Below are 17,232 nucleotides of genomic sequence, written 5' to 3' on the forward strand. Positions count from 1 at the left end.
TGAACAAGTTCAAACTTATGTCCCAGGCACTTTATGGAGATGTGTTGCTGCAGAGTGCTTGGCTGTTTGAAGCATGCAGGAGCAGCATGTTTAAACATGCACTGTGTTTGCTGGCAGCCTCTTTTACCATTTGCTCTATTAGTCTAGTCATTACACTTGTTGTTCACTGCATAATTTCCAAATATTTTTTTTCCCTTCTAGCTCCTGAATTTCTCAGTACCTGAGAAGAACTACAGCTGTTTTGGGACTTTAATATTAGAATACACTGCTGTGTCCTCAGATGTTCTTTTCACATAAACAAATCTGGAAACAATTTTCCTGCCCATCCATCCATCCATCAGCAACATACACTTAAATGGCACTGAACTATTTTTAATTTTGATCATACTGTAACATTTGTCAAAAGCAAGGATTTAACTGCAAGGCACCTTTCCAGTATCCTAGCTTACTACCCCCAGTAGCAAGCTGGTAAACTGTGTTCAGTCTGTTATGCTTAGTTCTAGTCCAGGCACCATGATGCCCTAATAATTTGTTTCACACAACTCATCTAATTCCTTACTCTCTCTTCCCACATATAAAACAGGTTTCTGGTGACAGATGTGGGTTCAGGTGGTTCGTCTGTTCCTCTTTAATTTACTGCTGTGACTTGCTACACCTTTTACTCTGAACGAATTAACCTCACATCCAAAATTTGCTTTTTAGATGCATGTTTCAGTTTCACTATGGGTCTTTGGCTCTCAATCCATGAGCATTTCATTTAGAATGTATTTGAGAGGCCAGGTTCCCTCAGCAGGGTCAGCAGTCATCTCTGCAGGGCAGAGAGACTTTTTTTCCTATTTCATGCTCTGCAGGAAGTAGGAAAAGTCTCTAACTGGAAAATGCATATTTTATTGTGGATAATGATCTGTATTTAAAAGAGTCAATGGTGGTTTTTCATGACTTGGTTTGAAAAGAAATACAAGGTGTTTTACCCATGGTATTTTATCTTTCTTAGGCAAAAAAAAGTTCACTGGAAAGGATATCAGAGGCCAAAGGCATCTCAAAAATATCAAAATCTGAAAAAAAGTATGTATATCCTAAATGTCATTTATGAAAATACTACCCTGTGTTTTTCTCAGTGATGCATCTTAATCTATATGTAAACACTGAAAAATTTAAGTCCTTTTTTTCATTTAAAGGAATCAAATTGCTCTGCAGCTGCCTTTTTGGACCAAATTCTGGATAGCTATATAATTATGTATCTCATATAATGGAGTTCCAGTGTATATATGGAAGTTTTTTTTTTTCTTTTCTTTTCTTTTTTTTTTTCTGTCTTTTTTTTTTTCTTTCTTTTTTTTTTTTTTCCTTTCTCACAGAAATAAGAGGTTGTAAGAATCCCAGATCTTTCAAGCCCAGGTCGTACGAATTTTATTAATATAAATATTATATAAAATAATATATATACACACACACATATTTATATCCACATATAATTATTTATAGATTTATATATTAAAAATGTAATTTCAAACTGCGATTACATGTAGAGATGAAGAGTGGCTAAACTGATTTAATGACCACCTACAGGAAGGGTTAGGAAACAGGTACAACATGAATGCCCGTGTATTACGCTGGACCAAAGCTGCCTTGTCTCGGTTCAAATCGCTGGTGGTGAAACAGCGCTCCCTGATGTCCAGAAAGAGACATGGAAGTCCAACAGCTACATTCTTCCCCTTCTTATTCTTGGATGAATTGTTCAATAACCTTCTGAATATTGTAGCTAACAAAAAGCAAAATTGGGAACTAGTAAATTCCATTCTCCCATGCAGGGGACTTAGAGTAAGGTAAAGTTGTTTCCCTATTGTCACTGGGCTCAGGGATCAGCCTTTCCATGTTGATGTTATTCCATAATGCTTCCAAGTGAAATCCTTGAGTCATCCCCATCTAAGTCCTACCTCAGGCTGCAGAGTCCTGCAATGAAAGATAGGTGGAGTTCCAGACATTCTCACAGCTCTCTCTCACAAATTCAGTCTCCTCAACGGTCTGATCCAATGTTGTGCAATGGGAATCAGGGCAGAGACCTGAGTCCTGGCAAGCTGGGAACAGAACACTGGTAGAAGAGTGTTCAGTAATTTGATTGTGACAGATTTTTTTGGGAAAAAAGAAATCTGTTAATATTTAATTGCAGAACCACCAGCCCCAAAATAATTTTGAAAGTGGGAGACCTACAGGAAGTTCTTTATCTGTGGATGAAGATTGACTTTGTAAGTCACTTTTTGCTGATGTAAAGGTGCAAAGAATAAGGAAGTATGGATGTCACTGTTCTTAAAGATTTAGATGATTATGTGGAAGTTTCTGTAACCTGCCCTTCCCCTGTTTTTCACAGTTATTACATGAACAGTAGTTAATTGATGAGTACTTTGAATTCTTCAGATGAAAAGTAATATTAAAAAAAAAAAAAAAGAGAGAGAGAGGGAACAATTAATTCAAGATAACTCACTGTGAATATGTGTCCAAGAAGAGAGAACATCAAATAAACAGACTTTTGCCCTGCTTATGTATTTGGTATTATCTCCACCCTACTGCCAAGTTTCCTGATTTCAGCCTGTTCCATACAGAGATGTTCTTAGTTGGTACATTTACCACTAGGTATGTTTTTTATCTCTATCCCTGATCAGAAACTTGGCTGAATATGCTCACTAACTCAGAGCAGATAAATAATTTAGCAAATTATTAATGGAAGGTGAGGGAGGTGTAAAGAGGCCTCTTTTCTCATTACCATAACAAATGAGGCCAGTTACAAATTAATTGGCCTGCACAGGGGGAAACAATAAAAAATGGATGTATGTCATCTTCCTAGGATAAATCTTTAGCTCTAATAAGAAAAGGCAATAGTAAGATTTCACACTGAATCTTATTAGCAAAGAGATTTTTTTTTCCATTCTTCTTGTTACATTTCAATAACTGCCTTAGATTAATTGCATACTACCTGTATTAATTGCCTCTGTGGAAGGGTAGCAGCAGGGTATCCTGTACTTCTATTTTAATAATCTTAAGAGTCAGGTATCCCTTCTCCTTTGTGTCTAATGTTTCCGGGGGAGATGTTTATCATCCTGGGAAGGTGTTTTAGTCATAGAACGGTTTGGGTTTGAAAGGACCTTAAAGATACCTCGTTCCAATCCCTGACCATGGGCAGGGTGGGACACCTCCCACTAGAGCAGGTTGCCCAGAGCCCCATCCAGCCTGGCCTTGAACACTTCCAGGGATGGGGCATCCACAGATTCTCTGGGCAACCTATACCTTGTCACCACTCTCACAGAAAAGATTTTTTGCCTAATATCTAACCTAAGCCTACTGCCAAGTTGGATCCGTTGCCCCTTATCCTGTCGCTACATCTCCTCGTAAAGAGCCAAGGAAGGAGGCAGCTGAGAGACCCAGGGCAGGCCTGCGACTGGCTCGTGGGGCGGACAGGGGCAGGAGGCGGCACCGCCATTCCCGGCGCGCGCCGTGCCCCGCTCCCATTGGCTGCCGCGCCCCGGGCGGCAACAGGAGGGGCGGGAGGAGAGAGCGCCCTGCCGCTCGATTGGGTAGAACGGCTACCCCGCGTACGCTGATTGGCTACGAGAGGCGCCACTCGAGGTGCGGCGACATGAGGGGGAGGCCGCTGAGGGTAGGCGGGGAGGGGCGGGCGGCTTTGGGCTTTTGCGTTGTGAGCCAAAATCGCAGCCTCGCCTCAGGGGCTTTCGTGTTCATGCGGCAGCCAGCCAGGAGCTGGGAACCAGGTAGGCTGCTGTGAGCCAGCCTCCAACAGCTCACTGCCGAGAGAGCTACTGAAAGCATAAATACATTTAATTCCGCCAAAAAATACCCTTCCTCACTCTCCATTTGGTATCCCCTTGTATTTTGCGGATACAAACACCCCAGGTACGTTTCCTTGGTTGTGCCTTCAGGGTATGTTCAGCGTGAGGGATAAGTTTAATTCCCAACGGCAATTAGGAGCTCAAGATTTTATTTTAATGTTCCATGGCTCAGTCGCAGTTCTGCTGCGTTAATTCTATTTACTACTTTTTTAAAAAGACAATCACAAATTGGAGGGGAAGAACACAATTTTTTTGGTAGATCTAACGAAGTGTGTGGAGCTACAAGGACCCGACAAACAGCAACTTTTCCTGGAAAGGCTCTTTTCCCATTTAACAAAGTTGGCTAGAAAAAGCAAAATTGAAGGTTCTTTCTACTGGGGAAGAAAGAGGTAAATCAAAGAACTCTACGTGGCTGTCTTAGGGCACAAGACTTAGATAAGCAGTACTGATAAAATTAATTCTCCATCTGACAATACAAGCTCTACTGAAACATTTCAGGTGAACAAAAGAAATGTACTAGTGCTGAAACGGACTATTTTTTGTAGTTAATTTCTTCTTATTTCTTTAACAGGAACCTTTGCTTAACGAAATGAAACACAATCAGGTGTGTCAGACACCTCCCACTGTTACTGTTCATGTAAAATCGAGTGCATCCAGATCACATCATCAAAAAAAACTTACTAGACTAAAGCGACCTGCTTTCAAAGACCATCAAGAAAATTGTGAAAAAGGGGTTCCTAGTCAGAAATATAAATGTTCAAAGGGACCATGTCTAGTTATTCAACGTCAGGAAATGACAGCTTTCTTTAAATTATTTGGTAGGTTAATAATGTGAGATATGAATGAATTGACTGAACAGAAGCTCAGTAATTTTGAAAGTGCTTTTTATATTGAAACTAATGGCAATTCTTTATCAAAACATTTTGTTGTTATATTTTGGTATTTAAATATTTAATACTTAAGTTTAAAATACAAGGACTACCAAACTGATGAAAAGTATCTTTTTAAAATACAAATGAAACCAAGATGGTTTGCTACTTTTTATTTTATGATAATTTTCCTTCCTATTTTCTCTTACGTTTCAACAAATACATGTAAAGCAATGTGCATCTTGTTTTACACAAGGCTTAAAAAAGGACTCCTTGTCTCTTAAACATGTTATTTACTGTGGGAATAAACTTCTGGAGGGAGGAGTGGAATGGGAAGTTGATCTAAGGGGTTGGAGCATCTCTTTATTTGTGTCTCTTTCATATAAAGTTCTATATTTATTTAATTTAGCAAAGACATTAAGTAATAGTGGAAGACTACAGCTGGTTTTTATTTGACCCTTAAATACAGAAGTGAATGAGAGAGTTCATGGTAATTATAGTACATGGCCATGGACAATGAAGCACTGACCGAAAAAAGGCAAGTATTACCCTATAAAGGCTGTCAGGTGATCAAGGTGCAGGATTTCAGCAGCTTGTAGTTCCTCTGAAATAATGGTGTGCTATCAACTGTAAGCATGTAATGCAGGAAGAAATTATGCAAATAGAAAAAAATACTGTTAATTTTTCACTTTTACCTGCTGTTACTGAGAATGGATGAAATGCAGTCACCAGATTTTCCACCTTGCCTTTCTGGCAGAGTTTGTTTTCTTTTGTCATGTAAGCTTTTTCACACCTGACCTCTCCTACACCCTCAATTTCTCTGTTCCCTACTGGTGGGTCTAGCTTATTTTCTTTTATTCGGTTTAATGAAAGACTATCTGTTACTTATTTATAAATACCTTCTAACACAAACAGTTTTGGTGTTTGAAATGCTACAGCTTTCTCTTGTTACAGATGATGATCTAATTCAAGACTTTCTTTGGATGGACTGTTGCTGCGAAATTGCAGACAAAGTAAGTGTATTTCCTTCTTAGTTAATAAACATACATGGAGTGAGAAATCTGCCCTTAATTACTTGATACTTTCATGCAAATACAGAACATCATCTTTTTCTACTGGTTTCACGTGGAAGTTTCAAGAAACTTAATTCATGTTTTCCTCATTGTTGAAAATGATAAAAATATCTTGGTGCAAGACGTGTGAATTGGTTTGGGAAATACTATACCTAAATAACACATTGATATTTCATTTTACATTTTAAAACAGTATCTCTTGGCAATGACCTTCGTTTATTTCAAGAGAGCTAACTTCACTCCAAGTGAGCATACCAGAATCAATTTCTTTGTGGCTCTGTAAGTACTTTAAAAGTATCTGTTTTTATTAGGATAAACTTTGCATTATTTCTTTATGACACTGATAATTATAATATGTGATGAGACTTCCTTGAGGCAGTATATAAACAGCCTGACCTAGGGGATGGCAGGGGGCTGGAACTAAGTGGTCTTTAAAGTCCCTTCCAACCCAAACCATTATGTGGTTCTATGATAATCTACATACTATACATAAATAGTGCAAATTCACCATTCTTCCTGTATGGAACAAGCTTGAGCAGGAGACAGGGGTTGCTTGCATTGGTGTAACGATACACACTGTGGCATTCCGCCAACCAAACTGAATCTGGGAGCTTTTTAAAGCATTACAAGAAATATATGCAGGACAATACACAACAACATACACGTGGCTCACAGGTGCTCATATAAAACCCTATTTCATATCTTTGCCAGCCTTTAAGGCATTTGTATCAAAACATTTCACCATGATGGGCATCTCAGGAGTAACTTGTTATTTAAGTTTCTGTCAACATGATTTAAATCAACTGTAAAAACATTGCTAGGGGATTTCTGAGAACTTTTTTTAACAAGTAAAATGCCTATACTTTGAAACAGTGGTGGAATCAGTAGTCCATCTTTGACAGTCCTACATAACCCTCTGTATTTGGCTATACCTTCAGAGGCTTCTGCATTTTCTTTCACTGTTATAGCGCTCAGGTCATCTTTTTCGGCAACAACACTTCTCAGATGCTCTGATTTGCACACTAACGCAGGGGCAGAGGTGGCTGTTCCTTCCACTGTCACTGGAACTGTGACTGGGAGCCCTCTGACTCCACTGAAGGGGGAAAAGCTGGGTCAGAACAGTGAAAGGATTAGAAGGGGACAAATGGTCTGGTGAGAGTGAGACTAGAGGGAATACTAGGGTCAGGAGCAAGTGAGAAAATTGGGGAGGAGACTAAAAGTCTTAATTTTTTCAAGTGTGATTTACAGGAGTTTAGTATCAGGTGGATCCAGAGGAAGTAAACATTTTCCTGTTGTCTGAGAAGACAATCCAAAACTAAAAGTAACAGATAGTGAACAAAGGGAAGAACAGAGACATTAAAAAACATCATTTAGGTTTTTCACTTATAACTGAAGGTAGACCTGTATTTAGTTGTTTTGTTTGTAATTTAATATGAGCAATGTAATTTTCCAAGAATAACCTAAAACCCATAAAGTAAAAAAATGTAAATTTTAAGATTTCACAGGATAGTTTTAAGCCTAATTTAAAGAATTTAAAGAATCAATCAGAAACTGTTCATTTTAGTTCAAGGGTTTCTTGCCAGCTTGGAGAAAGATGTCAGGATGTATTAGTTCTTGCTGATCTACTAATTTAGGAAACTCCAGGGTAAAACAATTTTTATAAAAGCTTGGGGGTTTTTTACCCAAAGACTGCATATGGAATTAATTAAGAAAATACTGTACTTCAGAGAGAAGGCTGTACTTTATTAGTGTTTTTTCCTCACAATACTAGAAAAAAGAACCACTGCAATATACCTGTTGTTTTAAGTTAGAAATCATTCTAATATAGTGGTTTAAGACTGAACCATGTTTACAAACATAAACATATATATTTGAAGGTATCTGGCAAACACAGTTGAAGAAGACAATGAAGAAGCAAAGTATGACATTTTCCCATGGGCTTTGGGCAAAGCCTGGAGAAAGCTCTTCCCTGATTTCTTAAAGTTAAGAGATCAACTGTGGAGTAGAATTGACTACAGGGCTATTGTAAGCAGACGCTGCTGTGAAGAGGTAGGGAGGGAGATTTCATATTGTAGATGCTGAAATCACAACAATTAACACCAGCTAGCAATTTAACTCTGTACAGTTTCTTCCCTAAAGTAAACAGACAATCCCTGGGAAAGTAAAGATGCTGCTAAAATGTAATGGTCCAGTTACCCTCCATGATATTTTTCCCTTCTCCATTTAAAATACATTGTCTGAAATTGTGTTTTTAAAGTAAACTAGAATATTTTATATTGCACTACTGTTAAAAGTGAAGTTTCTATTGGCTAGAATCTGCTTCATGCAAATATTTTTAATTTAAAATCTACCTTCATTTGTTTCACTTCATCCATTAGAAATAATTATGTGTGCTTTACAATTTACAAGGAAAAAAATATATTCCTCACTTTTCAGGTGAAGTGTGTATCTGGAAAAACGCTTGTCATGCTCTAAGTACATAATGTTTACTTCCAGATGGTGGAAAAGAAAATCTCTTTTATTCTAGAGGCCCATTTCTGGGGACGGGATTACATGCTATGGGAAAAGCACAGAAGAACAAGGCAAGTGCAGGATGCTCTTCCTTGTGTACCCTCTCAGCTTCCCACCGTCGTTAGCGATGGTGAACACTCAGTTTAGCAGCTGGCCACAGACAGCATCTTGTGTCCAACAGCCCGAGCATGAGCTGGTGTTTGTGATGACTCATGTGAATACCCAGGGCTGGAAGCGGGGATGTTTCCACACCTGACTGGTATCGGGATTACTCGCTCCTGCCGAAAGGAGCAAACTTTCCAGTGAGACAGTAGGAGACAGCTAAGAGAGGATGCCCATTTCAGCTGCGTTAGTTCCTGCCATACACTAACTGGATCTCTTGTTTTCAGCCATATGTTTTCCCATTATTTTTACTCTTCCTGATCCCATGGCTGTTCCATAGGTGATGGCCATTGCTCCAACACATTACATCTGGCAGCGAGAGCGCTCTGTGCACCACAGTGGAGCTCTGAGGAATTACGATGAAGCTCAGCTGCCCCGAGGACCCAGTGCTACTCCTACAGACTGCCTGCTCTGCGGTAAGAAAGGCAGATTTGTACGACTCGGATTATCATCTTCCTCCTCATCTACTGACACTTTGGAGATGATAGAGCTGCATTCATCCCAGAAATCAAAGAACACCTTTTCAACTGAAAAAATGCTCATCGACTCTCCTTCTTATAAAGCCCAAGGTATGGTTTAATATTGTGAAGAACTTTCCATTAGTTTAGGCAACTGGGGCCATATTTACCTTTCAGAGTGCTGCAGGGACTGCTCTGTCCCTCCATGTTACACATGCAGTTACCTTGGCAGAACTGTGCTTTTACCCTCATAGATTCATTTTCATATATTGTATCTTGACTTCCTGGAAGTACCAATTGCTTTACACTAACTCTCTTCATATTACTTTCATCTACTACCTTAGATGTTGGCTTGCACTCCAGTCTATTTAGGCATTTATTACTATTCTTGCATTATAAATGAAACTGAGAGTCCTATTTTAAACACTTATGATTGGCTGGAAAAATAAAAATACTTGTGTGTATAAAGTGAGTTTAAGTGCTCTTGCTGAGAGCATGTTTTGAGAAATGGCAGGATGTTCAGTTGTGGTATCAGTTTGGACATAGGTTAAATCACAATTCCCATTTTCCTCTAAGTGTATCTCATTTGTTGACAGACAATTTGTACAAGACAATTTATACAAGTTTTAATACTGGCATATAAGTAGAAAATGAGTTTATGTGAAAATTGTTTATGTAATTGAATCTCTGCCCATCAATCTACTCCCAATAGCATCCTCAGCCTTTGCATTAGGGGCCTTCATTACATACAGCAGTTGTGGGGCAAACCCATTGTTAAATATATTATTAAAAGTGAAACACACTTGAAATGTAAACTTCCTGGTGCATCTGGATAAGGCCTCAGCCCTGCAAAGATATTCTCATGCACTTAACCAGTGCAGAGTTCCTAGTATACTTACCGATTACAAAGGTAGTTTTTTATAGCTCTGTATATTTTATTTGCATATGTTCTCACTAATACCCAAATTTTCACTGCTTCAGTAAGATTGTTACTGTTTTTTGACAGCTTTAGTACAAATGTGATTCTCAAGAGATCCCTTAACTTTGAAAAAATTGGCATTTGAGTATTTCCTGAGATACAAAGCAAGGCAGGTGTTTACAAAACATAACTTAATTTAATGTGTTAAACATCACCACTTCCTCAAGTGAGACTCAAAATGACTTAATTTTAAGTCTGGTTTTACATGAAAGATTTTACTTCTCATCTCTGACAAGGGTCAGAAAAAACAGTTTCCTTCAACTATTTGAGTACACTTTATGTGAAGCTAAGTTCACAAATAACCAGGCAACTTACAGCATGAGTGCTGGAAGGAAACCATAGTTGTGGCTATCAACAACTGTTTTGATTTTGAAATAAGAACGGCTTTATCATGTGAACACATTCAGTGAATTTTAGTATCTCCTAAAGTTATGCTTTATGAACTTTGTAAAGAAACCTATAATCACCAGTTGGAAGCCAGCAAAGTATTCCTTTCAAAGGGCAGCCTTTGATTCCTTCTTTTCTTACTAAAATTTTTTTCTCTTTTATTTGTGGTAGACTGCCAGAGCCTATCCAGTAAAAGGCAACCATGTAGCACCCTGAATCAAGATAAATCCATGGACTGGTTTACAAGCAATGGAGAATGAAATGCATCTGATAAGACAGAAGCAGATACTGGGGTTTGCAGGACAATCTGGGCTGCATCACAACACCAAATGTGACGATTCACTTCAAATTTTTACCTTTACATAGCGGGATAACAGTTGGTGTTTCAAACTTGATGTGAGGTAGAAATCAGAGCAGTCATTACTTAAAAGTTACACAACTTGCAAAATGTAGTATCTACTTTGTTATGTTTTATTTAATTCTGATACAATATTCAAAGTAGCAGCTAAGGAGGCGGCAGCAGCATCAAGAAAGCAGCGGTCGAAACTTTCTCAGCTTGGTAAGGAATGCTAATTAAAAAACAGAAGTTACTACTTTAGTATTTCAATATACAGTGATTATTTTACTATTGTAAATTTTATGGTTTCATGATATAGGAACATACCAAATACTAGTACAAAAAAAAAAAGAAGAAAAAAAGGAAAAAAAAAAAAAAAGGTTTCTTTGAAATAAAAATACTGCTAAACATTTAAGATAAACTTTTTCCAGGTGTCTTACCTGAATGAGCTTCCTGCCAGTGGGATGGTCGGGCAATGTAAGGCATGGAGCGGTTTGTTTCAGCAGCAGCACTGAGTGATTCTGTGAGAAGGACATTTTTTTTTTTTTTTATTTTGTTCCCACAAGTTTAAGACCTACATGCAAACTAGAGTAGATAATGCGTACGTAATATTTTTCCCTGACGTATTTTCTTTTTTTTGTTGTCACCTATCAGTATAGTCAGAACTCTTTGATTTCTGCAGATCTTTACTGCATTTTTTTTTATATCTGTCATATAAATATATATATATGGCAGCATTTTTGGATTTGCCAGAACAGCATAATTTTAAAACAGAGCCCACTGGCCACCCTTTCTCCTAAGAAATCCTTAAGGCCATCAGAGTCCTCTAAAGCAGCTAAGGGATGAGTATAAAGAACTGAATTTTCTTAAAAACGAAACATTTGACAACAGCAGTAGAAGGGCAGTCATTCTTTACTGCAGATTGAAATTTATTTTCTATTTAGCCCAGACTTTTAATGGGATATTAAAACTTAATTAACAATTAATAGTCTTTTTTTAAACCTGACAAGGTCTAGGCTGTCCAAAACCTTGCCTATTCTCAGCTGACCTAAGAAGAAACACTGCCTCTTCCTACTGGATTATGAAAGTGCAGTAATAGGGTATTTCATCAGCAGTAAAGTTCTTACCATTGTATTTGCTTTCTTTAAGAACTGCTTGATCCTGAATATGGATTTCTTCATATTCATTTTGAGGTGGTTCTTCAATATTTTCTTGAGTTTCCACCATTTGGCTTGATTTGCAATGCTTGAGTTTAGCAGGGAGTACTGACCAGCTTCTGTGAGTTACCTCAATTATCCTTTCACACAAAAAAGGAAGCTTGCAGCTCCGAATTGTGTCTAAAAGGTCAATAACCTGTGTGATGCTTTTGAAGAAATGCAAAGCATATAGTAGTATTTTGAAAACTCCAATCACAAAATCTCAGTTCTACTGACTTTGGCACATTCTTTACCTTTGAGGTTACAGGAGTCCTTCAGTTTTAGGGTAAAGGAGCAAACCTGACTATTGCACTGGAGAACAGTGCAGTTACTTTGAGGATGCCATAAAGCCCAAACTGTACTGACCACAATGAGAACATTCCCCAGATAGATGCCAAAGGATGTGTCCAAGTGTAATTTATACTGAGTGCAACTCCCAAAGAAAGTTACATGGGGGAAAAAACCCCAGGTTTGTTAACCATTTCATTACTGTTGGATGTGTATTTCAGAAGATGCTTTGTTTTGTTCTGAGGCCAGGTAATGCCTGAATAAAGGTGCCACAAATAAATACTTACTTTGCTAAGTACACAGCACACACCCCACCTTGTTTCAGGCTTGGGTGTACAACAGGCAGAGCACACTGAGGGTTCAGCATATCCAGAACTACCTGCAAGAGAAAGACACATTAATGTTTACTGGGAAAACATATGTACACCTATCAATGTAACATACAACAATGTTGCATTGTGGGTGTAACAATGAGGGGAAAAAAAAGGGTTATGGAAAAGAGATGCATACACCAGCAGTATATAATAATAAACCAGATTTGTTACTGCCTCTCAAAACCTGAGGTGTATGCTTGTACAAAATGAAGTCCCCTCTACTTCCAAATGAATTTCTATTAAAACAGCAAATGGCATTTGACCAACTAAGTAGATCTGTAGGAAGTTACGCCTGCTAGTAGTTAAACCCCATAATCCTGACAGCAATAAAAACTTCTGGAAAACTACATTTACTAACATATTTGAATACCTATTTCTCAAATGTGAAAAAAAATATTGTTTAAATGAATAAAAAAGAGCACATCATGGTCAAAATGTCTAACTTGCTGTCAGTTTCAGATTAAAATAACTTGTCTTTGGCAATTTATTCATCTTCTGCTAGGAAGCTACTCAGATTGTAGAACAACGGGATATGCAATATCTGATCCTTCCTGCAGGACTGTAACTAAAAACATTTTTGTATTTATTGTATTTTTGTGCTATGTATTATATTTTTTTGCTTGCACCATTTTAAAAATTGCTACTTGTTTAAAGCATTTAGTAAATAGTTATAAGTAGTTTGTCCGCTTTACAGGCAAGAATGGTTAACAACGAGCTATTTTCCCCAGCATGACTCCTTTTTAGGAAATCTGGATACAAAGAAGCAGGACAGGAGGGCAAGGCACAGCATGCTCAAATTATGGTTTAGTTACATTGTGCATTCTGTATAGCTGATACCAAAGTGGTCACATAGTTACACATCTATTAAGGTTATGTATTCTTCTGAAATTTAATGCTTGAAATATGTATCTCATAAAAATATCAGTTTCTCAAAAATACATGAAAGTGACTTGGTCTTTGCTTACAAGACAAATTACAGTAATTAACTGTAATATTGCTATAGTATGGCTTTATCACTCTTTCATTTGACAACCTGCAACTGAAACCTTGAAAACATTTGTATCTGACAAAAATTTACAATGCTTCTTTCACTGATGAGGACTTGGATTGTTATTTCTTATGTTTCACTACACATGGGAATCCTGTTGTGAGTCTGAGCACCAGAGGTTTTCATTTATGGAGAAAAAACATGAATATCAAATGGAGGAATTGTTTGGATTCACTCACTGCATCGAGTGTTACAGATTTCATATCTGCAGCAGCTGTTGAAATGTCTTTAAGAATGAACTCCACGTTATCTGGCCACTCATCCCCGCGTCCTATTTCCCATGCAGAACGCCAGTGACTGTAATTCTTCTTAGCTAAACTATGATGATCATCTCTGATTTCATAACTTAGAACACGTCCTTTGGGCCCCACTGAAAACAAACAGAAGACACTCCACTCACCACTTTACACTACTGTTATGAAGACCTGGGGGCAGGGGGGGGAAGCAAAAGCAAAAACCATAGTCTGCAATGTAAGTACATCCTTCCATCTCCATTTGAGGAAATTATCACATATGAAACAATCAGTGACAATCTATGTTTTCTTTACATTTATAACAAACATGTAGAAGTGGTGTTAGTTCTTTTACAGACAGAAATCCATCAACGCACAGATGACGTAAGGTGTTCCTGAGATGTTCTCCTGAAGTCACTCTTGCAGCAAAAGACAAGTGGAGCATGTGTGGCACCTGCTAGATCCTTCTGCTAGAGTAACCAGAGGTACCAGCTGAGAATGCTGCAGCAGTGCTCACAGGCTAAGGAAACCTGCTCACTGATCTCAGCCCCACAGACAAGTTTTCCAGTGTACTTTGATTTACCCAGGTTTGTGTAATTTTCCTGTTACTGCCTGCAACAGCAATAAATTATTAAGCCTAAATTTACTATTCTGAAATTTACCGTGAGTCCAGTGTACACCATTTCTCATAAAGGAAGCATTTCCAGACTGTGCAGGCAGACAGCAGTGCATGCTCTATTATTCCATATTTGTATTACTCCCATTCCTCAAGCCTCCATCACTCACTTCTCTCTCCTTGTTACTTTGGAGTGGGTGCAGGCAGCTTTCAGGAAGCAGCAGCTCCGGGTCACTTCTGTGACCTTCTAAGCCATTTCAGTTTGAAATCACCAGGCTCCCTCCCTCACCTATGTGATCCTGCTGCAAATCCATTCAGGTAACTGAGTAAAAGAAGGGATGGATTCCCCAACAGTTGCTCCTTGATCCAGCTCATCCTGCATCAGACAAAGGCCAGAACTAGCTTGTAAGAAGGGGAAGGTTTCAGCATGTTGCCTTTGATCACCTGAAGCAGTTGCAGAGTCACAGTACCAACTCCTTGTTCCTTCAGATTATCAGTTTAGAAACATCAGAAAAATAAAATTCTTCATGGCGGGGGGGGGGTCGGTCAGTCTTCCCCCACTCATTCAAAGTACTTCCTAGTTTTTCAAACTGCTTTTTTAAAAATAAGAACAAGGTGAAACAGCTAGACAAAACTTCATTACTGTGAAGCTACAGTATGTCAAGTTTGCATACATCGTATTTTCCAGTTCTCAAAGATCTTACAGCCATGGCAAAACACCACTCTCTTTATCCTGTTTCATGTCAGTAGTTTCTGGGAATGATTAACGAAAGAATGTAAAAGAAAATATAAAATTAATAACAATTAAAGCATGAATGAAATCTGTTAAATCAACAAGAATTTTGAAAATTAAATAATTCCACGGACATTGGTAAGGTGTCCACTAGATCTGAACTCCAGCATTTACCCACACAGCAGCTGCTTTCCTTCTTGGGTATCACTGGTGCATACTTAATGTTGGCAAAAGCAGCCACCATTAGGAATCAGCATATCAAATCTATTTATTTCTGTGTCAGCACCAAAGCGCGTTCAGCTGTAACTAAACTGGCTGTACTTGGTGCCAATTTAAATTCAATAAGTTTGAAAATAGCAATGCAATTTCATACCTTTTTCCCACTCCTCAAAATAGAGCTGATCTGGCACACAACTGCACTCTTCCCCCAGACAGGGCTAACAGCCTGGTAATACAAATGATGTTGTCAACTTGGCCCATTTGCAGCTAAATTAAAGTGATTACAAAGAAACTGTTGGTCAAGACTGAAAAATGAGAGGAATAATTGGCAAGTTCAGGTGTGCTTGTAGGAAATGGCTGAATACCCAAGGCAGAAAAATCAGCTGCTGTGTTTAGCAAGAGCCAGTAGCTTTTGCCTTAGCAAGCAGCAGGTATTCCATCTCTTTGGGTTTTGTGTCTGCCTGTAGGGCAAGATGGGGAAAGCTAATGATTCTTACTTTCCCTCTCTCTAAATGGAAAGAGAAGCGCTGGTGTTCTGTTTCATCAGCTTCTACCTCCTACAGCAGCAACAGTTACTTTGAGGATGATCCCATGCTAGCTTCAAATTCCCAATGGAACTAAAAAACCCCAAATGCTAGTTTATTCCAGAAAGATGATTAGAAGAAACCCAGCAATAGCATTAGGAGGCAGAAGGAGGGAGAGGGAGCAGAGATGCAACTGCTGACCTTGAAACTTGGGCCCAGCATATCAAGACCAGCTGAGTCTTGATCACAAGCTGAGTGATTTTGAGGCCTTTGGTAACCATTTACACTACGGCCCTCTAAGCTGTCAGAATGGTTCACAGTCTCTGTGCTGATGTAACTGTCCTTCAAGTCAACAAACTATATGTGAACACATGAACTGCAGCAAAGATTTTATAAGCTGAGTAGAAAGAACCACGAGAACCATAAGTATCTGGGCAAAAACCCCTCAAGTTGGGATAAGGAAATAAATAAATTCCCTGTTGTCTAAAGCCAGGTTCTCACCTGCTCTTGACAGAAACAAGCTCATAGCACCAGAGCCGCTGCCAGTTTCCAACACGGTGTCTCCCGGGTGGATATCAATCATCATTAATATAGCACTTACATCCTGCGAGCAAGAAAAACACGGCACGTTACTATTCGCGAAAAATTAAAGGTGAGATTCGGCCAGCGACCTGCCAGCCACGAGCCGGTACCTTGGGGTAGGCGATGGTGGGTCCCCGCGGCATGAGCAGCACGTACTCGTCCAGCGAGGGCCGCCTCAGCAGCAGCCGCGCCCCGCCCGACGAGCGCAGCACCTGCCCGGGCAGCTGTCCGATGATGTCGCGGTGGGGCAGGACGCCGCCGGGGCTGCTCAGCACCGCCTCCGCCGCCAGCCGGCACAGCAGCTTCAGCGTCGTGTTGCGCTTCCGCAGCATCTCCGCCAGCACCAGCTCCCCGGCGCGGAAAGGGCCGGAACGCGGACCCGCCGCCTCAACCAGCGCTTGACAGGGAGCGGCTGCTGCCACCTCCTCCTCCTCCTCCCCGTCAGGGCGAGTCTGAGGCGGCGGGGCTGCTGCCGCCGCGCACCGCGCCACCGCCGCCGCTTCCTCGGGCGGCAGCAGCCGCCTCACCCGCTCCAGCGGCGACAGCGAAGTCTCCCATGCCCGCCTCCGAGGCTTCCCGTCGGCAGGAAAAGAAGAGGAAGAGGAGGCGGCCACCCGCCGCAGCGCGCGCCAGACCCTCATGGAGCGGCCGCAGGCGGGAAAAGGGGGCGCTCCTCGTGTTCCCAACCGTCGCCCCGAGCGCCTGCGCCGCTCTCTCCGATGACGCTTCCAACGTCATCGGGGCGGGCGGCGCAGGCGCGCGGGTCGAGCACGCGGGCGGTGCATGCGCCGCGCGGGGCGGGCC

General features: G+C 40.1%; 2 protein-coding genes across 4 annotated transcripts; one reads left to right on the forward strand and one right to left on the reverse strand.

Annotated features, from left to right (window-relative positions):
- Nucleotides 1-1,562: 1,562 nt before the first annotated feature.
- On the reverse strand, nucleotides 1,563-17,140 carry TRMT61B (tRNA methyltransferase 61B). Of its 2 annotated transcripts, none has more exons than XM_040059381.2 (7): nucleotides 16,539-17,140; nucleotides 16,348-16,450; nucleotides 13,701-13,891; nucleotides 12,387-12,478; nucleotides 11,743-11,978; nucleotides 11,056-11,136; nucleotides 1,563-1,950 (listed from the first exon to the last, which is right to left on the reverse strand). In XM_040059381.2, the coding sequence occupies exons 1-7, from the start codon at nucleotides 17,067-17,069 to the stop codon at nucleotides 1,931-1,933; spliced, it is 1,254 nt and encodes a 417-aa protein (XP_039915315.1). In that variant the 5' UTR covers nucleotides 17,070-17,140; the 3' UTR covers nucleotides 1,563-1,930. The 2 variants fall into 2 exon arrangements, with proteins under 2 accessions (XP_039915315.1, XP_039915314.1); XM_040059380.1 differs by lacking the exon at nucleotides 1,563-1,950 and adding an exon at nucleotides 10,710-10,847.
- On the forward strand, nucleotides 3,685-10,736 carry SPDYA (speedy/RINGO cell cycle regulator family member A). Of its 2 annotated transcripts, none has more exons than XM_040059382.2 (7): nucleotides 3,685-3,903; nucleotides 4,411-4,657; nucleotides 5,663-5,721; nucleotides 5,975-6,060; nucleotides 8,309-8,363; nucleotides 8,735-9,023; nucleotides 10,450-10,736. In XM_040059382.2, the coding sequence occupies exons 2-7, from the start codon at nucleotides 4,429-4,431 to the stop codon at nucleotides 10,536-10,538; spliced, it is 807 nt and encodes a 268-aa protein (XP_039915316.1). In that variant the 5' UTR covers nucleotides 3,685-3,903; nucleotides 4,411-4,428; the 3' UTR covers nucleotides 10,539-10,736. The 2 variants fall into 2 exon arrangements, with proteins under 2 accessions (XP_039915316.1, XP_039915317.1); XM_040059383.2 differs by having other exon boundaries at nucleotides 3,749-3,761.
- Nucleotides 17,141-17,232: the final 92 nt, after the last annotated feature.

Source organism: Hirundo rustica, chromosome 3 (assembly GCF_015227805.2).
Source record: "Hirundo rustica isolate bHirRus1 chromosome 3, bHirRus1.pri.v3, whole genome shotgun sequence".
In the NCBI taxonomy this organism is placed as follows: Eukaryota; Metazoa; Chordata; class Aves; order Passeriformes; family Hirundinidae; genus Hirundo; species Hirundo rustica.